General features: G+C 47.1%; 1 protein-coding gene across 1 annotated transcript in view; it reads left to right on the forward strand.

Moving 5' to 3' along the window:
• Positions 1-8358: 8358 nt before the first annotated feature.
• OIT3 (oncoprotein induced transcript 3) overlaps positions 8359-23697 on the forward strand; it is a 28080-nt gene continuing 12741 nt past the window's right edge. The window contains exons 1-5 of the mRNA XM_054034778.1: positions 8359-8566; positions 12206-12580; positions 15078-15188; positions 18883-19005; positions 21172-21294. Coding sequence (XP_053890753.1) covers positions 8503-8566; positions 12206-12580; positions 15078-15188; positions 18883-19005; positions 21172-21294 — 796 coding nt within the window. The 5' untranslated portion in view covers positions 8359-8502. The remainder of the gene's footprint in view (positions 8567-12205; positions 12581-15077; positions 15189-18882; positions 19006-21171; positions 21295-23697) is intronic.

Here is a 23697-nt window from a genome sequence, read left to right on the forward strand (position 1 = left end):
AGGCACCCACAGAAGCAGTCTTGGCCTGCCCCCCAGCCTGGGTCCAAGGACAAGCAAGCAGGGAAAAGGCGGTTTTGATGGGAAGCCCGGGGGCGCCCTGCCAATTCTCATCAGGGATCCATCCTCAAAGTTTCCTTTCCCCAATCAGTTGTCTGCTTTCCTCCCAGAGTTGTCACAGTTGACCTCGGCCCAATGGGTCCTCAACACCATCTCCTGGGGCTACACTCTCCAGTTTACTTCCTCCACACCCAACCACACCCCACCCCACCCTTCCTCCTGGGGGACTCCTCGCACGAGGCTCTGCTCGAGCAGGAGGTGGGACGGCTTCTGGGCCTTGGAGTGGTGGAATCGGTACCGGGGGATGCAAGGGGTACTACTCCCACTATTTCTTTATCCCGAAGGCCAAAGGGGGGGCTCATGCCCATCTTAGACCTGCGAGGCCTGAACCAGTACATGGTGAAGCTCAAATTCCGCATGGTCTCCCTGGCCTCCATCATCCTCTCCCTGGATCCCGGGGACTGCTACGCCACCCTCAATCTGCAGGACGCATACTTCCACATTCATATATTCGAGGGGCACAGATGCTTCCTCCGTTTCACGGTGGGGCAGGCACACTACCAATTTACAGTCCTCCTGTTTGGCCTGTCCAGTGTCCCCAGGGTATTCACGAAATGTATGTCGGTGGTGGCAGCCTACCTCAGGCACTCGGGGGTCCAGATCTTCCCCTATCCGGACGACTGGTTGGTCAAGGGCAGCTCCCGATCGCAGGTGTGGGATCACGTGGCGCTCCTTCTGTCCACGTGCACCACTTTGGGCCTGTTGGTAAACAACACCAAGTCTACGTTAGTCCTGGTACAATGCATAGAGTTTATCGGATCAGTCCTGGATACCTCATCAGCCAGAGCATCCTTCCCACCGGACAGGTTCGAGACCCTGAAGAGGCTCATTGACACGGTCACAAGGTTTCCAGTGACAACAGCCAGAGCGTGCCTCCAGCTCTTGGGTCACATATCAGTGTGCACGTACGTGGTCCGTCACACCAGATTCAGGATGAGGCCCCTCCGGCTCTGGTTGGCCTCGGAGTTCTCCCAGGCCAGGGACAAGATGGACAAAGTCCTCACTGTACCCGAGCCAGTGATCACCTCCCTACAGTGGTGGTCCTCCCCGAGAAACATGCTCCAAGGGGTCCCATTCAGGGTCAGAGCCCTGTCGCTGGAACTGGTGTCCAACGCGTCAGACCTGGGATGGGGAGCCCATATGGGGAACATTCAGACCCAAGGTCTGTGGTCGGCTCAGGATCTGACCCTCCAAATAAACTTCAAGGAGCTCAGGGCGGTATGGCTGGCATGCATGGCCTTCTGCTCACACCTGGAGGCCGGGGTAGTCAGGGTCCTCATGGACAATACGGCCTTGATGTTCTACATCAACAGGCAAGGCAGGGCCCAATTCTCTGCTGCAAAGCCCTCAGGCTGTGGGACTTTTGTGTAGTCCACGACATCTGCCTACAGGCCTTCCATCTGCCAGGCGCTCGGAACGCGCGGGCGGATCACTTGAGCAGGGACTTCTACTCTCAACACGAGCGGTCTCTCCCCCCCAGAGGTGGTGCACAGAGTTTTCCAAGTGTGGGGAATTCCCCAGGTGGACCTGTTGGCGACTCGGCAGAACCATCACTGTCCCTGGTTCTGCTCCAAGCGGGGGGCAAGAACGGGGTGCTTTCTCCTATGCCTTCCTCCTGTCCTGGTCAAGCCAGTTTCTCTATGCCTTTCCCCCATTCCTGCTGATCGGCAAGGTCCTGGAAAAGATAGACAGACAAAGCCCGGGTCCTTCTGATTGCCCCGGCATGGCCCAGACAGCATTGGTACGGGACCCTCATGGGCCTGGCGGTCGCCCCGCCGTGGCCGTTGCCATCCTGCCCAGACCTGCTCTCCCAGGATCAGAGCCACCTCCTCCACCCCAATCTAGTGGCACTCCACCTCACAGCATGGCTGCTCAATGGTTAGGTAGGGAGGAAAGGACGTGCTCAGAAAGGGTTCAGTGCGTCCTCCTAGAAAGCAGGTGGCCCTCCACACGCCGAGCCTACGTGGCAAAGTGGTCTCAGTTTTCCAGATGGGTGGATGAGCAGGGCGTTTCCCCAGTGACCACCCCAATCCAGTTTATTCTGGACTAGCTCCTTCACCTTAGAGCCCAGGGCCTGGCACCCTTGTCAGTCAAGGTGCACCTGGCGGCCATATCAGCCTTCCATCCGCTGGTGCAGGACCACACGGTATTCTCCCAGGCTATGATGGGCCGATTCCTTAAGGGGTTGGATCATCTCTTCCCATATGTTAGGTCCCCAGTTCCACAGTGGAACCTAAACCTGCTGTTGGCCCGTCTCACAGGGCCCCCGTTTAAGCCGCTAGCCACGTGCTCCTGGTTACACCTCTCATGGAAGGTGGCCTTCCTGGTTGCAATCATGTTGGCCAGGCAGGTCTTGGAGCTCAGGGCCCTGACCTCCAAGCCCCCGTACATGGTGTTTCATAAAGATAAGGTCCAACTCCGCCCACACCCTTCATTCCTCCTGAAGGTGGTCTCCGCCTATCACATGGGTCAGGACATTTTTCTGCCGGTCCTCTGCCCCAAGCCCCATGCATCCGGTGAGAAGCGCCACCGCCACACGCTGGATGTGAGACGGGCTCTGGCTTTTTACCTGGAGCGGACTAAGCTGTTCAGAAAGTCCTCGCACTGTTCATCACCTCAGCCGAGCACATGAAAGGTCAACCGATCTCCACTTAGCGGCTCTCCAACTGGGTCACGTCGTGCATCCGTACCTGTTATGACCTGGCGGGAATCCCTCCACCACCAGTTGTTAAGACGGACTTGACTAGGGCACAGGCCTCGTCAGCTGCCTTTTTGGTCCATGTCCCTATTCAGGACATGTGTACGGCTGCCACGTGGTCTTCAGTTCACACCTTCACCTCACATTATGTGATTGTCTCTCAGACCAGGGAGGACGCTGGGTTTGGCAGGGCCATTCTCCATCCCGAGAGTTTGTGAACTCCTTCACACCTCCAACAGATACAGCTTGGAATCATCTATTGTGGAATACACATGAGCAAGCACTCGAAGAGAAAAGACAGTTACCTTTTCCGTAACTGGTGGTGTTTGAGATGTGTTGCTCATGTCTATTCCACATCCCACCCTCCTTCCCCTCTGTCGGAGTTGTCTGGCAAGAAGGAAGTGAGGATGGGGGGGAGTGCGCAATGCCCCTTTTACTGCACCATGGAGGTGCCACTCCAGGGGTTGCTAGGGCGCTCCCGTATGGGTACTGCTAGGGGAAAAACTTCCGGCACATGTGGCAAGCACGCACACCTATTATGGAATATACATGAGCAACACATCTCAAAGAACACCAGTTACGGAAAAGGTAACTGTCTTTTCTGGCGAAGTTACCTAAAGTCAACAATGGCAAATAGTGAAATGGTGCAATGAGTGAATGCCCCTGTGTAGATAAGCTGTATGAGCCTTTCTGATCTGACTAAATGGAGGAGGAGGCTGAGCTGTCTGTATAAGGTTAGTAAATCAAGCACATTGCATCTTGACTGGTGAGTACTGGCTGGTACCTGCAAAATAGTGTAATTGGATACACTTCAAATGGCTCAGCCATTTCCTCTGTCCTGAACTGGTATTGGCCAGGAAATACCTCACCCCTCAACAGCATGCCCTCTGCACAGTATGGAAGTACTGATATGACTTTGCAGTTCATCACTTTCCTTTCCTTCCCTGAATTTCAGCCTCCATATACGAATAGCTCCAGGCAAACCTAGTTTGGACCTAAACCTTCCCTGTTTGGGGGGAGGGGGAGGTCACAATTCTAGCTTATCCATGATTACATTTGGACCAGGCTGGGGGGGAGAGGAAGTGGGTGGCAGGTATGAGTATCCTGACAGAAGAGCTCTATGCAGGTGGTGGCTTTCTCACAGCTTGCATGAGCTCCTTATCTTTACTGCATATTCAGAAGAAATTCAAAGGTAGATTTAGATCAAATACAGCACATTGCATCTTTAAAGCTTTAAACTGAATCCCTGGAATCGAGAGAAGAGGTCAGGGGTTTAGTATAATTTTGTCATTCAAAAGGCTGGAATCTCCACAGGCTTGGGTTCCCTGACAGACCATTATGGGGCTATGCCTGTGAGCTTTTAGTCTTTGGAGTTGAATGAATGTGAGATGCCATTGCTAATAGTCATCAGTCACTCACATACAACTTCCAGAGTGCTATCAAAATTAATATAGCTGATACACAAAAAGAGCTGCAGAAGGCAATGAAATTGTATGCAGAGAAATAATATATATATACACTTATAACACAAATAGGAATTTCAATTCAAACTTGTCAGTTTTATTTACCCTTGAATTCAAGTATGAATCAGCTTCTGAATGAAAATGGCAAACCATAATAGTATTGACTTGCTGCAATATTTTCCCTTCAATTTTAGTTTAGCGCTGATCATTTTCATTCCCAGAAGACAGAGTCTCAGTGCTCCCTGGCTTTGGATGGTGAATTTTAGTTTTTCTTCTCCATCTGTTGCAAGACCTTATGCATTATCTCACAACTCCTATTACAACATGCACTAAAAGTTTTACCTTTTTTATGGTAGGGTTGCCAGGTGTCTTATTTTTGACTGGAAAGCCCGGTCGAAAAGGGACCCTGGTGGCACCGGTCAGCGGCACAGCAGGGCTAAGGCAGACTCCCTGCCTCCCGTGGCTCTGCGCGGCTCCCAGAAGCAGCAGCATGTCCCCACTCTGACTCCTACACATAGGGGCAGCCAGGGGGAGCTGCATGCTCCAGCTCTGCAGCTCCCATTGGCTGGGGAACTGCAACCAATAGGAGCTGCGGGGGTGACACCTGCAGATGGGGCAGCTCGCAGAGCCACTTGGCCGTACCTCTGCGTAGGAGCCAGAGGTGTGACATGCCGCTGCTTCCAAGAGCTGCTTGAGGTAAACGCTGACCAGAGCCTGCACCCCCTCCCGCACCCCTGCCTTAGCCCTGATCCCCCTCCTGTCCTCTGAACTCCTCAATCCCAGCCTGGACCACCCTTCTGCACCCCAAGCCTCTCATCCCAAGCCCCACCCCAGAGTCTACACCCCCAGCCGGAGCCCTCACCCCCTCTCGTATCTCAACCCACTGCCTCAATGTTAACATGGAGCCCACGCCCAGAACTTCTAATTTCTGGTGCCAACTTGGAGCCTGCACCCCCAGCTGGAGCACTCACCTCCTCCTGCATCCCAGCCCCCTGAGCCAGCTGGTGAAAGTGAGTGAGTGAGTGAAGGTGGGGAGAGCAAGCGACTGGGGTGGGGAGGATGGAATGAGCAGGGGGCGGGACCTTGGAGAAGGGGTGGGGCAGGGCAAGGATGTTCGGTTTTGTGTGAGTAGAAAGTTGGCAACCCCATTTTATGGGCGGGGGCTGTAGCAGGTATTAATATAGCAACCTTCATCCCAACAAATCTCAAAAGCATTTACAAACTATATACATATGGAAGTTGCTTCACCCCTGAAAGACAACCACTGCTGGGATGGATGTGAGCAGCCAGGGAAGCAATATACAGTAATACATCACTGGCAAAGGCGTGCGCATGGGGTGTGCCGGGTGTGCCCAGGCACACCCTAATGCAGGGTTGGGCAAATGGCTCCACTCCCTGGCATGGCAAGCCATGGGGTCCGTGCTCCCGGGCCGGAGTGCCTGGCCAAACGCAGCAAGCCGCTGGCCCCTCCCCAGCCTTCCCTCAAGCCATGCTGCCACGCATGCAGCGCTCTGGGGGCCGAGGCTGTGCGCTCCCGCGGGGCAGCGTTTGGCTCCACGGTGAGGCAGACATGCTCCCCCCTTCCCTGGAGTTATGCTGTAGCGCTCGGGGGCTGGGGTTCTGCAGGGAGTCAGGAGCTCCCCCCTCCTCCTGTCGCCGCACGTGCAGCGCTCTGAGGGCCGGGGCTGCGCGCTCCCGCGGGGCAGTATTTGGCTCCGCGGGAAGGCTAGGAGCCTCATCTCATGGTAAGGGGTCAGGGGAGATGGATAAGGGGTGGGGGCAGTCAGGGGACAGGGTGGGTTGGATAGGGGGTGGGATCCCGCGGGTGGTGGTTTGGGGCGGAGGTCTCTGGAGGGGGCAGTCAGGGAGCAGGGGGAATTGGATGGGGCATGGGAGTCCCAGGGTCCCTCAGGGGGCGGGGGGTGGATAGGGGTCAGGGCAGTCAGGGGACAGGGAGCAAGGAGGGTCCTGGGGGCGGGCAGTTAGTGGGTGGGGTCTCTGGAGGGGATGGTCAGGGGACAAGAAGCTGGGGGGGTTGGATGAGTCAGGAGTTCTCGGGGGGCTGTCAGGAGGCAGGGGTGTGGAGAGGGGTTGGGGGAGGCAGGGAGAGGGGGGGTTGTATGGGTCGGGAGTTCTGGGGGTCCTGTTGGGGTGGGGAGCAGTTGGATAGGCGGAGTCCTGGGGGGTCTGTCTGGGGGCGGGGGTGTGGATAAGGGTCGGGGCAGTCAGGGGACAGGTAGGGGGCAGGGTCCTAGGGGGGCAGTCAGGGGACAAGGAGCAGGGAGGCTTAGGTAGGGGATGGAGTCCTGGGGGGCAGTTAGGGTCAGGGGACAAGGCACAGGGAGGGTTGGGGGTGCTGAGGGGGGAAGTCAGGGGGCGGGAAGTAGGAGGGAGTGGATGGGGGTGGGATTAGGGCGGGGCTATGGCAGAGCTCCCTGGGTGCACATCCTAATGAAATGGGCTGCGCACACCTATGAACACCGGTAAGGGCAATTTTTACCCAAAGAGAAAGAGGAAAAGGTTTTTTTATACAACATGTATAGGGTCTTGAATATCTATGCAGAGCAGTGAGGTACTCAATACCAGTTTTTCCCTGAAATCTGCCTTCTCCCTCCCCTTCCCAATAAACTCTGCTGTTTTCAAATTATGTATTTGAGGAGGAGGAATGGCTGAGTCATCCCTGCTGGGATTTGAACCTGTAGTTTCAGGGTGTCAAATTCATCCCTGTACCAGTGCACAGCCTGGCACAGAGACTCTGGGGTAAGATATGTGCTCACCTAATCCTCGAGCTGGGGAAAACTGTACCTTTAAGAGGCTCTGGCATGAGCCAGTTGGAACCAGTTAGGACATAATGCGGAGAATCCTGTTACACACCAGTGCTGGTCAGTTTGAACTGGGACTCTGAATGGGGTGGAGCTGTACCAGAAATCCTGGCTCTGAGCATCACAGGGGGCACTGGAGACCCTCAGCGGGTGACTAAGGCCTGCTGCACGCCTGGGAGGGGAGCAGGTAGCTGCAAAGCACATGGCACCAAGGGCCCACAGGTGTTTAAAATGGGCTACTTAGACTGCTAATCCATCCCCTTCAGCAAGAGCTATAGCCTGGCCTGCCGCTGGAGGATTTGGTTCTGGTTCTGCGGGCCGGTGGCAGAACAGAGGGGGACCGAGCGACTCTGACTTTTGGGTGCTGCACTAGAGGCTACAACGTTTGTTTCTCACAAACTGCAGAACACATGGTTGTGACTTTCACAGACAACCAACCTGGCTTCAACCACTGACTAACCGGTTAAAAAGGCACATTGCAAAATAAAATGATTTTTGCTGAAGTACATTCAGTGTAAAAAGAGGGTAGAAGGTAGGTATATCTACTAACGACCTGTTGATAGTTGACCATCAGGTAGTAAAGCAGTCTTCAGTGGGTTAACTGGATAGCCCCCCTTGCATCCCCCCCTCCCCCATTTCCTGTTTAGTCAGTGCGTGTTTTCCCTCACTCTGTTGCTGTGTGGTTGAATGAAGCAGCATGTTCCCAGCCTGCACTTACTTACTGTAAGTAGCATGTTTTTTGTGCACTGAGCAGACTCTGTACAAAACTCATGACTCAGGGAGTCAGGATATTTGCTCTCCAGTGGAAAGTGTCCATTGTGGGACACCTCTCTTCGCTTTGACTGATGTTCCCATTACAGCAGTGCTCCATCCTGGGCAGTCTCTGCAGGAGAGGTTTAGTTTTCGTCTTTCCCTCCACCACCACCTCCAGTTAAAACTTTCCAATTGTCTGTGATTAACTGGGGGGAGCGTAATGAGCATCATGAAGTCATATGACTTGTGGAAGGAGCTGAGATAACAGCTAGCACCAATCTGCCCTTCTCTTCCAGCCTTCCAGGATGTCCGGGTGTCCTCTCCATTAGAATTCCCCTTTAGATAAGATACTAGAGGTGTCACTGCAAGAAAACAATAAGGGATGAGTTTAAAAACAAGATTGGGCAGTAAAGGGCAGTGCTGCTTTGTGCAGGTCAAGGCTGAAGTTGTGCCCAGCATCTCCTCAGCCTCTTCCTCTGATAAGCCCTCCAGTAGCGCTAGCGCCACCGCACTTCCCAGAGCTTGGAGTCAAAACACACAAGCCACTAGGAGAGGCAGTCAAAGAGAAGGACAGTGAGGCAAGACGGAGGGGGAGCAGGCAGTTACAGGGAGTTTTTGTTCAGGTGCAACTTTTACTTGGTTGAGTGGGATGTTCCAGTACTTGTTTTTCTCCTTCTGTATCTATGTCAAGTTACAGCCAATATCTTCAGTGGGTGAGTAACCACAAGTGGCGCTGCTTTTAGAAGTATGTATGTGCATGGTATTTTGGGGGTTAGACTGGGATGCCTTGTGCGCCTTTTGGATAAAAGAGTGGTAGATCCAGGAATCAGTATTCAAAATATCTGGAGGAGTTTTACAGTCTCCTGTTCTACACAGAGAGTCCTTTCTGTCAGAGTGTTTGGACGCTGCCTAAACAGGCAACATCTTCACTTATTTATAGTTAAAAGCAGAGAAAAATTTAATATTCATTAATGGTGGAGCCTCTTTAGACTAGGGTGGGCAGGTACTGTGCTAGTTGCTCACATGATCTAGCAATACAGCTCAGTTCAGAGAACTACGGTATCCCTGCTGTTCCCTTACTACTACTTCTCAGAGCAGAAACTGCCACTTACACAAAACATACAGGATTGACCTTTCTCCAGAATGTCAGACTCCTGAATGCTTATTCGATCGTGAGCTACGTAATTATATCTGTTAAAGTGCACAAACAAAAATTAGTAGTATCAGTAAGGTTACAAATTGAAATGCTTAAATGAAAGTTAATGTTCTCCTAGCATTAAGTTGGCCATGCTATTTCCAGAAGCATTCAACAAAGCTAATGGAAAGGGGGGTTTGAAGGGGTGACGGTGGAAATGAAATGTAAAAATAAAATACTTTTCCACATTTTTTGTGAAAATTTTTTTAAAATTTCCCGCCCAAAAAAACAAAAACAAAAAATGTTTCCACTAGCTGCAGTGTCAGAAAGGACTGGCATTAGAACTGTGCCTACTGAGGCAGTAGCTGCAGGGTCTTGCAGCTGTTTGTCTGCAAATAGCTGTATTAGTCTCCGTGTTCTACAGGCTAAGGAATACTTTAGTCACTATTGTCCCCTCCTGCCTGAAACTGCCCACAGTCTGGTTGGGGAGTGTTGTTCTTTCGCTTGAACTGCTTCATCAGTCTGGAATTCCCCCTTCTCTCCCTCCAAGTCCCTGCATTGTTCCATTCTCTAAATCTCTCCTTTAAAACCTTTCTTATCGGTTTAGCTAATGACGAGCTCTCTGTGGCAAGTGTTTTCTTAGCCCATCTATGAAAGACAGGATAGAGCAGCTAATTGCATTGTATATATCTTCAGTGCTGCTCAATTGGGAAGTGGACAGGGAATTCCTCACTTTGCCACCTTTTTGTTGCTAACACAGAGAGCTTTTAATCTTGGACAGTAATCCATCCTAAACCCAAAATAAGAAAGTCATTGAAACTAAAGCATTGAGGAGAAAGGCCAGGTAAGTGTGAAAGAGACTATTTCAGTTGTATCTGTTCTGGATATATAGGGATAGCCTAGTTCTTCCATGAAATGAGTTCATCACGCTGGTAAGAAAACAAGGATCGGGAAACCTTAAATAAGTGGGGTCCAAGTCTGTCCTTGTTTGGGAGGTAAAATAATCTCTTTGGGAATACTGACTTTAAAAGGAGATTCCTCATCAGGGCTAAGGAATACACCTGGTGTAGCAAGTTTTCTGTTAAATCTGTTCTGCTCATCACTTAAAAACAATGGTACCAAAGCTTCTTTAAAAGTTTTCCTCCTGATCCAAACCTGATCTCCTACAGCTTCCTCTCATAGCTTTGCAGCCCTCTAATGGCTCCTGCGTCTGGGTGTTGGGGGGTTTTCTGTTATACTGAACTCAAAGCCCAATGAGACAAATCTGTGATTGCAGATGGTGTAAGGGTGTTTAGTGAGAGATTCCTGTAAGAGTCTTTTATTATAGGAAGGTGCAAGATAGCATTTCAGTGAAGGAAACAGGTATTTACTGAGGATACAGTTAAATTAGACAATCTTTAAACCATTTCTCAATGCACTTATAGCTCCCATTTCAGAGCAAGTGAGGCAATAATAAGTACTGTACAAAGACAGTATCTAGAACATTTTATTAAAAACAATAGTTGATTTTGAATGGTATCTTTCATGTAAACTGCATCACACCATTCTTTAGAACTAAGTTAAATAATAAATAGCAGAGAGAGAAAGTACAGAATATATGGAAGAACTATATTAAAGAGAGAGAGAGACCATGTATTCTACTTGGCTGGGATGTAATTAATCAGAATGACTGGCTTTATTAGTCTAATGCTACTGAAGGTAATGAATTCTCCTTAGTCAGGAAAATATTAGCATACATTCTTCTTACAGGGGACAAATCGAGTCGTGGTTAGTGGTACTTAACCAGGTGTTAATATATTGTGAAAATGTAAGTTCCAATCTGTTAGTCTAGAAACAGACTAAATACAGGAAAAATGAAAATGCACTGAATAGTTTTGTATTTTCAGTGGTACGGTATTCTTCCATTTTAGTTATTTTGCACACACACCTCTCCCACTGAAATCAATAGATGCTGGTTTCCAGCATGTCCCAATTCAGAGCACTCCATTCGGTAGGTTTTGAGGTGACATATGAGGAGAGGTGATAGGAAGATTGTTTCAGATGGCAGCTGAAGGTTGTCAGACCAACCATAATGAATGTTTTGAGTCAGAGGAGGGATAGTGTTAAAGGGCAGAAGGAATAATGTGGACAAGTTTCTTGGGGTAGTCTGGGGCAAGTCCACGTGGGTCTTTAAATGCCAGGGACCTGAGTTTTTCCCCTGCCTTGCCCTTTGTGTAGTAATTTACACTAGGCAAAGTGGGTGTAAAACCCTAGCAAGTCAACATGGTAACCCTTTGCACCCACTTTGCACCAGTGTACAGTACAACGCTACACAAGGGGCAGGGTGACGGAGAGCTAAATCTAAAGACAGCAGATTGAACTGCCTGAGGAGGGTTTACAGTTGTATTGGATTCTAATGACTCTTGTGTAGGTTCTGGGCCAGATCCATAGCCAAGGTAACAGGCAGATATTTTCCATTTGTAGAACTGTAACATGAATATGTTCAACACCTATTGCTTGCATTCTAAAAGCTACCTCTAGTGATGATTTCTGACTTCTTTCCATAGAAAACTAGTACTTGACAAAAAGTGAACTGTGCTATTGTTGAATGTTTTTTATGGATTTTTTAAATGCCTCAAAATCCACTTGGAACTAAATCCACTTGGAACTCAATCCTCCTCCTCCTGAAATCTGGGGGAGAATTAGAATTGACTCCAGTGGGTCAGACACTTATGTGGCCCCAGCAAGTGGATGAATGCCAAAGAACTGATGCTATGCAAGGCATTTCAATTATGCTTAAATAATGGATAAATCGTCCACGTGATGTTCCCTGCAAGCTTAGTCATCAGTCAGAACTTGAATTTGCGAGAACGTTTTCCACTGGTTCACTTCATTCTGCTATGCTTGAGGCACCCATTATACAATAGTTACTCTGCAAGTCATTCTTACTGTCATATAGTGTTTTAAGTGCTCGAATGCTCCGTTACGTTGCTTGTTTTTAAAGGATTTAATTAAGCTGAACTTTCAGAATACTTCACTCCTCTGAGCTTCTGGTAAACTGACACTTTACCAGCATCATTCTGCCTCCTCTGGGATCTCTGTCCATTAAGAAGATTCTGCTATATTAGGAATGGAAAAATAAAATTGAAATTATTTTCTGAGTTCTACAGTTACCAGTCAGTAAACATGGTTTGATTATCACTGGATTCTCCCTCTTCTCTCTTATCATATGACTCAGCCCTGGACCCTTGCTCTGCCTATATCAGCCTGAATGAGCCTTGGAGGAACACTGATCACCAGATAAATGGTTCCCGTGACCAGCCTACATGCGATAGCCACATTGATGGGGAGTGGTACCGTTTCACTGGCATGGCTGGCGATGCCATGCCTACCTTCTGCATCCCAGAGAACCACTGCGGGACGCATGCCCCCATCTGGCTAAACGGCAGCCACCCTAGGGAGTTGGATGGCATTGTCCAAAGACAAGCCTGTGCGAGTTTCAAGGGGAACTGCTGCCTTTGGGACACCACGATTGATGTTAAGGCATGTCCCGGCGGGTATTATGTCTACCGCTTAACCAAGCCTAGTGTCTGCTTCCATGTGTACTGTGGGCGTAAGTAACCATGAGGGTCCTTTTCTTTTCTTTGACAATCTCTTTATTCTTTTCTGTGATTCTCTGAGTGACAACTGTGTTGGGGGTTTCCCCTCTCTGGTAGTTAATTCCTAACTCCCACCCCTTGTCTTGGGGTGGGGAATCCTACTGATGTTGGGGAGGCAGGAATGCACCCAGAAATCACTCCAGCACCTTTATCAGCAAACAAACAGTCCAAGTGCCACTCCAACATTAGCCTCTTAGTCACAGCACTGCAGTACGGTGCCAGCCCACAGTGGCCACGCAAGACAGGCTGCTCCCTGTGTCTTTCCCCAAACCCTGAGCTCAGACTCTAGGTAGGAAATCCTCTATGGCCTGTGTTATACAGAAGGTGATTGATTAGATCACAGTGGTCCCTTCTGGTCTATAGACTAGATCAGGGGTCGGCAACGTTCGGCATGCGGCTCGCCAGGGTAAGAACCCTAGCGGGCCGGGCCAGTTTATTTACCTGCTGACGCGGCAGATTCGGCCGATCACGGCCCCCACTCACTGGGGTTCGCCATCCCGGGCCAATGGGGGAGGCGGGAAGTGGCGTGGGCCGAGGGATGTGCTGGCCGCGGCTTCCCACCGCCCCCATTGGCCCGGGACGGCGAACCGCGGCCAGTGGGGGCCACGATCGGCTGAACCTGCCATGTCAGCAGGTAAATAAACTGGCCTGTCCCGCTAGGGTGCTTACCCTGGTGAGCCGCATGCCAAACATTGCCGACCCCTGGACTAGATGATCATAGTGGTCTGTTCTGGCCTCAGAATCTGTGATGGCATTTCCATGCTCCCTCAGGAGGAGAGCTGGCAGCAGAAAGCAGGGGTAGGGCTTCCTGACAGCTCTCAAGAAAAGGAGGGTTCTGGGGCCAGAGGGCTTGGCCTTTCACACTGTTGATATGTGAAGTGAGGACTCCACAATGACAATGCTGCAAAACAGTTGAAAAATGGAGGTGTTCCTTTGTGCCTAGAAATTAGGTATCCTAAAGAGAATAAGGAAAGCCCAGGCTATGAAAACAGCACCAGCCCAGCTCCTATGACTAAGACCCTACCAAACTCACAGCCATGAAAAATGCATCATGGACTGTGAAATCTGGTCTCCAGCGTGAATTCTGGCCTTTTGTATACTTTTACCCTATGCTATACAGATTTCACAGGGGAGACCAGCGTTTCTCAAACTGGGAGTCCCAACCCAAAAGAGTGTTGCAGGGTGTGTTTGTGTGTGTTGCAAGGTTATTGTAGGAGGGACGTGGTATTGCCACCTTTACTTCTGTGCTACCTTCAGAGCTGGCTGGAAAGTGGCAGCTGCTGGCCTGGCGTGCAGCTCTGAAGGCAGCACTGCCAGCAGCACCGCAGAAGTAAGGGTAGCAATACTATACCATGCCGTCCTTACTTCTGCGCTACTCCTGGCAGTGGTGCTGCTTTCAGAGCTGGACTCCCAGCCAACAGCTGCCACTCTCCGGCCGCCCAGCTTTGAAGGCAGTGCCGCCGCCAGCAGCAGCCCAGAAGTAAGGGTGGCAATACCACAACACCCCCTACAATAACCTTGCAACACCCACCCCCCACTACCTCCTTTTGGATCAGGACCCCTACAGTTACAACACCGTGAAATTTCAGATTTAAATATCTGAAATCATGAAATTTATTATGTTTAAAATCCGATGACCAAGAAATTGACCAAAATGGACCATGAATTTGGTAGGGCCCTACCTATGATTTTCGCAGAACTGGACTGAGGTCTGAGTAGACAACAGAACCCAGAAATCTCCATGATTTAGGGTGAGTTCCGGATTCTGTGGGACACTTTCAACTACTTAATTATAACTTTAAAAAGTCTCTGTTTTCCCCATGTAATCAAACCCATAAACCTACTAGTTCTTCAGTCATCCACAAAGTCTTCCAGGAAAAACAGGGAGATATGGGACCTGAATTTTTTTTATATAAATACATAAATAAAAAGCAGGAAAACCTCCTTTGGCCTAGAAGATGTCTCTATACCTGAGAGAGAAGATGACTGATTTCTTTTCTTCTTGCACAAAAACTTGTCAGACTGATGCAGCATAAACTGTTGGCTTGTTTATATTAGAAAAGTTGCAACTGTTTCACTAAATCAATTTTAAATCTATCTAGTTAAACTAGTGCTAACCTCTAATGTAGACATACTTAAAATGGTTTAACCCTCACTTAAATCGGATTAGATTGTGTCTGTAAATTACCAAAACTAGATTTGAATTGGTAAATTAAGATAGTCCAAATTAAATGAGTTTTAAACCAGTTTAAATGTCTCTCCATTAGGAGTTTGCACTAGTTTAAACAGATCAATTCAAAATCAATTTAATTAGACCAGTGCTTTTCTAATGTAGGCCGGGCTTGTAACTTATCAATTTAGCTGAGGGCATGAAACTCGTAGCACTAATGGTAGAACTAGTTGTCTAGATTCTCAGTATTCTAGATGAACAGTGCTCTTGTCATTCTGTAGATTTCTATGATATCTGTGATGTGGTGGATTGCCATGGCTCCTGCTTGGATACCGGAGACTGCATGTGTTCCTTGGGGACTACACTGGGACCTGATGGACAGACCTGTCTTGGTAAGGGCAGAAACAGAGGGACATAGGAAATGTGAGGAGAAAAGGGACTAAACAAGTTACTGATGTTTCCTTTCTGTTCCGTTAATTATACATCTCCCAGTTAATTGCTTAAAAAAAAGGGTGGCGAGACAGATATGTTTGGGACTAATTTTAGCCCTTGTTGCTTGTAACAAGTCCACATTGTTTGCAGGTCAGTGATCTCACCTTTGGAGTTTTCCACCATTGACTCAGCACCTGAATGACCATTATCCTGGTGTCCCTGAGGCCATATAGTTACTGAGAGTGAATTTCCGTTCTGTGTGGACCAGCCGTTGGTTTAATGAAGAGCTAATCAGGGGGCAGCAGCTTTGCTGTCAGTGGTGGTTTGCTTTGGAAGGTCACTGCTCATTCATATTCTACAATAGGCTCATAGTCTGTCATGAGAGGCTTTTCCTTCATGGCTCTGTGGGATTCCTCAGTCCTCCAAACAGTTGCATTCACTGTCACAGTGCTACATGCTAAGATTGGTGATGCTGACAATCTTATTGTCATTGCAGGGCCCTATCCAGGGCTTGGAACTCAGTATCTTCATATCACCTGTTGGATTTTTAGATTTCTGTCTCTGCAAATGTAGCTTGGAGGCAGAGAGACTATGCTTGATAATCTGTGACCAATAGGTAAGAGTTCCCAGACTTAGGTGGCATGGGGCTGGTGTTTTTTCAGTGAAGGGGCCTCACCCAGGAACTTTCTTCCTCTTCTGGCCCACCAGAACCTGAGTCTGTTGGCCTTCAGGACTAATGGTGAGATCTGTCTGCTCCTGGGCTTTTTCATTATGATCTGATTATGGTGGAGAAGGGATTAGGTATAATGTTGAATGACGAATGAGTCTTTTCCAATATTGTCATTAGTCTGCAAAATATGTATGGATTTTTATCTTTTTAATATATCTTGTGTCCATAGACTATGTGGTGTGTACTTTTATCCATTAAAACTTAAATCCGTGATAAATACCTGGTGGTAAAAGATTGATCAAATAGCTGGTGCTTTCTTCTGACCTTCACACTGTCAGACAGAGGTGTTATTTTTTTCCCACTGAATTTAGCACTGGAGAAAGGTGCTGGACTGACAGCCCGGCAGACTGATTCCCTTTATATGTCCACAGAACAGCAGTGCACATTTCCCCAAATTTAAAGCCTTGCCAATATGCTTTCAATCCGAAGCTGTGGGAGATCAGCTCGATAGAGGAGAGAACCGTTGGTTTCTTTGTTGACATTGATAATTGTCAGAGTGGGTTTTGCATTGTAAATATCTTTTCACTCCTGGACTGAGGCCATCAGGCCATTTCACTTAAGTCACTGAACATTCAGAAGATGGTAATAACTTCATCCCTGCTGACATGGGCTGGAGTTCACCAGTGACCTCAAAGTGAAAGTCTGTGTACCCCATTACTAATCCCATGAGCCACTGAGGTCTCTGACATGAACCGCAAATGGTTCCTCTAGTGTGTAATAACTATCTGGGAGCAGATATTTAAGTCACAAAGATGACTTCTCGGAGATTTATTCCTAGCGCTAAAAAACAGAAGGAAATATACAACAAATATATGCACAATTTGATTCTACACACAGTTTTTCCTGAGGAGTTTTAGTAGTCCTGTCCCTGATGCAGGATTGACTCTGCTGCCTTTACTTCCTGCATTGCTTTTTTTTTTTTTCCATTTAATTGGACCCAATCATACATGCCATCTGTGTGCAGAACTCTCATTGACTTGCAGGATTGGGCCCATTCACTGATAAGTTTCCCATGACAATGGAGAAAATGGAAATCCCGACTCACTGATTTCTCACACTTGCTAAAAATTTTGGAATTTAACATTCTGCCAGGGACAGCAACGAATGTGGATCCATGGGCAGGGCTGGGTAGGATTTCCATACCACACTTCCTCTGCATGATAACCAGATGCCACAACCACCTCTCAGAAGTAATATTTGCAGTTGTTCTGCCTGCAGTCTTTAAAGCCATATGACTCATTCATCTTTCTAATGAATATCCTTTGGTGTGACTAAGTTCAAATTTATTTTGAACACAATCAGTCTGGCCTTAATATTAAAATTACCCATATCTGTTTTCTCACTGGGGATATTCCCTCTTCTCCAGCCACTTGTGGGCTGGGAATGCAGCTCCAGAACTAAACAGCAACATCTGGGAATTCTGTCTAGCGCTGAACTAGACTGACTTATGCAATACACTTATGCAATATAGTGTGTGTGTGTGTGTGTATATATATATATATATATATATATATATATATATATATATATATATATAAAATGTTGAATCCCAGTTCTGAACTGCGGATCCTGCAATTCTTTTCAGTTTTCTTAAATTAAATACATTCACCTGCAAACTAAATTATGAGTTTGAGTTAGGATTTAGGCTTCCTGCCATAAACCAACTTATCCTAGTGGGTTAATAATACTATTTACCCACTCGCTTTTCACCTCTTGGAGACCTTGAGTCAATCCCAGATTGTCATAGCTGAAATTACTGTCTGTCAACCTCGTCCGCTAAGTGACACTTGTCTTCACGAAATCACCATGTTGATCATCTCTGCTTTGATAAGCAGAACTAGAGTACCAGCAAGATAGTATTAAAGTCTGTGGGCAGAATTTTGTGGAATTACAAGATTAGATTTACAGGGTCTCTGGCTAGATAACGTTCAAGGTGTACAGCCTTTAGTAGAGCCATTGAAAGAGCTCAGCACAGCCTTTTCCTGCTTTAGGTCTATCTCTAGCCAGCCCAATCATATCTCATTTTCATAAACACTAAATTTCAACCCAAAGCATTTAAAAAAAAAAAAGAGAGAAAGAAATTGATCAACATGCCTTATCTCTATGAAAAGCAGTATCTCTGTGCCTCCTAAATTCACTCAACATTTCCCTTCAAGGGTAAAGGATGGGTTGCAGCTTATTCCTTAAGCTAAGAACATCAAGCTTGTATCACTTGTGGAAGTAGATTATGGCATCAGTTACAAACTGTTTGTGTGGGGCATGTGAGGACTAGTATTACCTAAAAGAACTCATCTCTGTACTGTCTTTTAAAACTACATTTTCCTTATTTTTAGCTTCTGTCAGCTAGTAAATAATAACTAGTAAGCTGTGTAGAGAAATTCCAAGCTTGGCTGATTGATAACTTTGTCATTTTACTTCGACTTAGAAAAATTGTCACACACACCCCTTTAATGTATTCATTGCATGCAGGCAAAGAGTAAATCAAGTTTAAAGAACCAGGATTCCCTATGAAGAATGAGCCTTTCAGCTCAAAAGGGAAGAGAAACTACAGGCTTCAGGGGTAGTTGTAAAATGGGAAAAATTAGGAGGAATTCTTGGGGCTCAGCCAAGAGATTCAAAGGCAACCTTTACCTTTTCCATCCCCTCTCAAATAATTAACACGTCCACTATGAGGAAGTTGCATACTGTCATCCTCCCCATGAAACAGTTTCTGTGTACATGTCACCGTTTGAGTAGCAGAGGTGTTGGCTGCGGTCAGTGGCTATGACCCCTGTTATGTGATAGGGGTATTGATGCCTAGACCTAGCTCGTGTGAGTTGGGCCAGAAAATAAAGTCCAATTTCTTACCAGCAGCCCTGTTCATCAGACCCATTTTACAGGCTGTGTGTTGCAAAATTGTGTATTACAGTATTTGCTTCCTGCAGATGAGAATGAATGTGAACAGGATAATGGAGGTTGCAGTGAGTTTTGTGTGAATCTGAAGAACTCCTATCGCTGCGAATGTGGAATCGGGCGAACGCTGGGAAAGGATGGTAAAACCTGTGAAGGTGAGTTAAAAGGCAAAGGAATGAAGGCACCAGCATGGAATTACAGCTCTGAATAGCACCTTCTACAGTCATACTTCCATAAAGTTACATCAATCATTACATTATTTCCTTCATAAATATTATCTCACAGTACTTGGTCAGTCATGGCATTTTTCAGCTGGTGTGAAATTCACTTGTGTTACTGATGTACTTGCCAGTAATTTTACTCCTGAAACACTTAGAAGAGAGTGGTGAAGAGGCTCCTTCCCGCTCTTCCAGTATTGTTTCCAATAAAAACATACATTTGTATTTGTGAACACATTTTTTATTCGTTGTTAGCAAACATAAGTGGCTTTTATCTTGATAAAGAGAAAAAAGGAAGGATGGAGATAACCTTGAAACATAACCTGAGTGCAAATCCTGTAGTGATGGGACCTTACCAGCAAAGCTGTCAGCTACTCTGTGCATAACCCCTCTCACTATCACCCTATACAGTGACGAAGGAATGGAGACAGAATGATGAGGCATGGGACAGGGCAATAGGGACACGTGTAGGGGATGAGCAGGATTTTGTATTGCTATAATCTGGCAAAAGATGAACTAGGGATGGGATTGGTAGGTGGGAAAATATCAGTTAGTCCCAGTTATGGTTGAGAGTTGTTTGTTTGGTTTTTTTACTCTGCTGAAGCGTCCCCTACAATCCTAAACTTCACTCACAGTTCTAGAGAGTAGCTATATGTGTGCTGGAACAATTAGCAGAGAAATAGATACTAAATATGTTGTCATTGTGATTCAGAATTAACACCCTGTTGTGATGTGTGAGGAATAGTTCAAATCTCTCTTGGAGGTACTGGCTAATTTGTGCCCTCAGTTCACCCATTAAACTGCATTAAAATCAGTGGGGTTGTACAGATATAAACTGAGGTAAGCCCTCATCAGGCACACTTTGTTTGCAAATGCACATGTTCTAAATTGTTTTTGCGTGAATGCTTTGGTTCTACAGACCCACCAGACAAATACTAGTAAAATGCACTACTTAGTATAGGTTCAGTAGGACCCTTCTTTCCTAAAAGACTAAAAAAAATCCAATATAGTGCATGTTTTACATCTTTTAAAATGTAATTGAACCACATTTTTAGTCAGCAAACAAGGGAAAATTTCACAAGCTTTTACTAATGCCCTGTTAAATTCAGAGAGTTATAGCAAATGTGAAATCTGACAAACTGGAGTGACTGTTAAATGCTTTTTTTATTTGGTTTCCACAAAATTTTCTTGAAGTAAAATCTCACCCAGTTATTACCCCCAAAGCTCTAATCTACTCAAAATGCTTTTCATACTGACAGAAATATACTCTGTAAGCTGCAAAACTGACATTTAGTGTTTAATTTTTTAATTTTATATTTATCCTACAGAAAGAAAGTGAGCTTAAGGTTGATTAAGGAAATATATATGTGTGGTAAAGAAAGGGCCTGGCTAGCAAATAGAAGGGAAGGCCTTGAAAATAGTAAGTGGTAAGGCCAGAAGGAATAAAGTAGGGAGATTGTCTGGTTCAAAGAATAACTAATAAGATAAGGGGAAGTTTCTAAAACGAAGACTTCTAACCAGTTGGGGTGACTGCAGATGGTTTTAAATCAAAGAGACTCTGTCTTAAAATGAGCTAACACAGCCGTTCCCCAGCCCACATACCAGTGTTAAAGCCTGTGTGAACCCAGGTACAATGGGAAAACTGTTGGACATTAAAAAAGAGGGGAGAAATGGCCTTGGGAAGAAAGGTGATTGTAAATCTTATCTGGATTAAGATTGTACATAAGGGTGAATTGTCTCAAACTGGTTTTTAGCTGAACTCAGTAATTGGCGATGACCTCCTTGTTTGTTAAAGGGTATAAAAAGTCAGCTCTTAACGGGTTTATTGCTAATACCTGCCTGAACATGTAGGAGCCGAGCAATATGGGTCTGAGCACCTTTGGGTTTGGCTCAGTTATAAGTATCTTGATCAAATGCTTATAAATGTTTTGTTACTGTTTGGATGTAGTAAATGGCTTCTTATTTAAGCTTTTTTAGGCATATTCAGAGGAACTGCATAAGACTTTGGATTTAAAAAAGGAATTTATGGTTAAATTGGTGTTTGGTGATTTCCCATATTAATATTTCAAACATTATTAATAATTCCAACACTTTGTCTCTTAGAAATTGAAGGTTGCCACAATAACAATGGAGGCTGCAGCCACACCTGCATTGCAGTGGAAGACACATACCAGTGTGAGTGCCCCAGAGGGCTTGTTCTGTCAGAGGACAACCACAGCTGCCAAGGTAGGGCAATAAAGATCACTTGCTAGAGAGCCAGTATTGCGTAGCCAGCCCAGGGCAATGTAGGTAAAGTAGGGAAACACCCTTAGATCTTTAATCCATTGGAGCTAACGTGCATCTTGAAGGGGACACTCTTAGGCTCTTGGATGATGTAGAAGGGTCACCATTGCGCATAATACCTCTGCTCACCCACCCTCACCAGCTGGAGAACATGTGTTGTGTAATCAAGTATTTATCATGAAGGTAGGTTGGGGGTTTAAAGGGGTAAATGGTGCCTCTTCTGAGATTACTATTTTACAATGGTGCCAATTAGTGAGAGATATTAAGGCCATTTTGTGGAGGAATTCAGCATTTTAAAGAACAAGCAATCTTACTTTATTAAATTCAATCAGATGTATTGTCACATACAGTAGTTTATGGTGTAAAGCAGATGTTTAACAGAACCTTTTTATAACTGCAGAAATACAAGCTTTTATTACCTCTAATCAAGTTTATGGTGATGTAATGAACTGTGGAAGACTTGCACAGAAACCTGAAGCAGTTTGTCTGTATCATATTAATAGTTCTACATGTAGCAATCCCTTTCAGCGTAATTCATGGTATTGTATCATCTGCAATTTTTTTTAAAAGAGAGTCGAGCCAAAGAAATGTTTGTAATTTGTAAAGTAATTTCCCACTCCCATTTATTGTATTCCTGCTACAGTGTGAAACTGAAATGCTTTTTTCCTCCCGGACATACACAAACCCTATGTACAACTAGGGACATTGTGAATCAGCTATTTTAATAATTTAATGTTTATTTGTATTTTGGTAGCCCCTAGGAGACCCAGTCATGGACCCCATTGCATTAGGTGCTGTACAAAAAAATGGCCCTTGCCCCCAGAGAGTTTATGTTCTAACTACAACAGAGAGAAAGACAGACAGACAGAGACTCAGGGAGCACAAGGAAACAGGGAGACCATATTGATCGGCATGATAGGCCGTAATTTTGGACTAAGTTCCTTGTAAGCCATGTGGCCGTGCAGCAGCCTATTTAGCACTGCGCAGGCGCTCAGGGAACCCGCCCAGGGACCTGCTGCGTCCCTCCCCGGGCCCTAACCTAGCCTGACCCCCAACTGGCTGGGGAAGGCAAGTCTAGGCCAGGGGAGGGGTGCCCCGGCAGGTGGCAGAGTTGGGGTTGGGGGAGGGGCACTGCGGACGTGGCAAGTACGGGCCGCCTCTCCCCCGGCCCCAACCTAGCCTACCCCCAACTGGCTGGGGGAGGGGCGGTCCTTACCTGCCATGGACGGAGCGCCCCTCCCCTGGCCCAGTTCTGCCATGGCCTGGACCTGCCGGGGCACCCTTACCCTGGCCAGAACCCATCCCTGGCCTGGACCTGACGGGACTGGGGGAGGAGCACCTATCCTGCAGCCCCAGCCCCGGAGCTGCTGCAGCGGGGAGAGGCACCTCTCCCCCCAGCCCAGGTAGTGGTGTGGGGAGAGAGAGCTGGGGGAGTCCTCTCTCACTGCCATAGCCCCGGAGCACCCTCCTGCACCCCAAACCCTTCATCCCTGGCCCCATCCCAAAGCCTACACCCCCAGTCAGAGCCCTCACCCCCTGCACCCAACCCAGAGCCTGCAACCCCAACCCTCTGTCCCAGCCCTGAGCCCCTCATCCCCGGCCCCATCCCAGAGCCCGCACCCCCAGCCAGAACCCTCACTCCCCTGCACCTCAACCCTCTGCCCCAATGCTGAGCCCCTCATCCCTGTCCCCACCCCAAAACCTGCACCCCAACCCTCTGCCCCAGCCCTAAGCCATCTCCCACACTCCAAATCCCTCTGCTCCACTCCCACCACATGAATTTTGTTATGTGTACCAATATGAAGGTGATGGGAACACTGGTCTCGGGACACAGTGCAGCCAGCATTGTAAGCAGTATGTGGATTAGACCTCCTGTGAGCTGAATTAGATGACTCAAGTGTTTAAAATACCAGCAGCTCATCTACTTTAGGGCTCAAGATTTGTTAACATTGGTGAAATTGAACCAGTACTGTCAATACTGGGACAGTTTTTTGAAAAATGTCTCTAACATAGGCAAGGTTACATTCTTTCATTACTTTGGGGATGCTCATCAGTAATGAGTTGTTGGCATTGCTTTTTTTTTTTTTTAGTCTTTTACCAGTGAGGGATGAGTTAATTTGGAGCCAAAGCTGATTTATTGATAGTAGTGAAACCTGTTCTAGTTTTAAGTGTTCTCCTGATTCGTGGATTCCAACATAGTCTAGAATACAAAGAAGCCTGCACAGCCCTAGCCCAGAACTCGGGTGGTAAGGATTTCTTCTCCTCTCCACTTAGTATTTCAAGGTAACAGCATTTAAAAAATAGAGATGTGCCTAAACCAAAAGCCTGGATCCAAATGCTCCTGAA

This window comes from Malaclemys terrapin, chromosome 7, assembly GCF_027887155.1.
Source record: "Malaclemys terrapin pileata isolate rMalTer1 chromosome 7, rMalTer1.hap1, whole genome shotgun sequence".
Lineage (NCBI taxonomy): Eukaryota > Metazoa > Chordata > Testudines > Emydidae > Malaclemys > Malaclemys terrapin.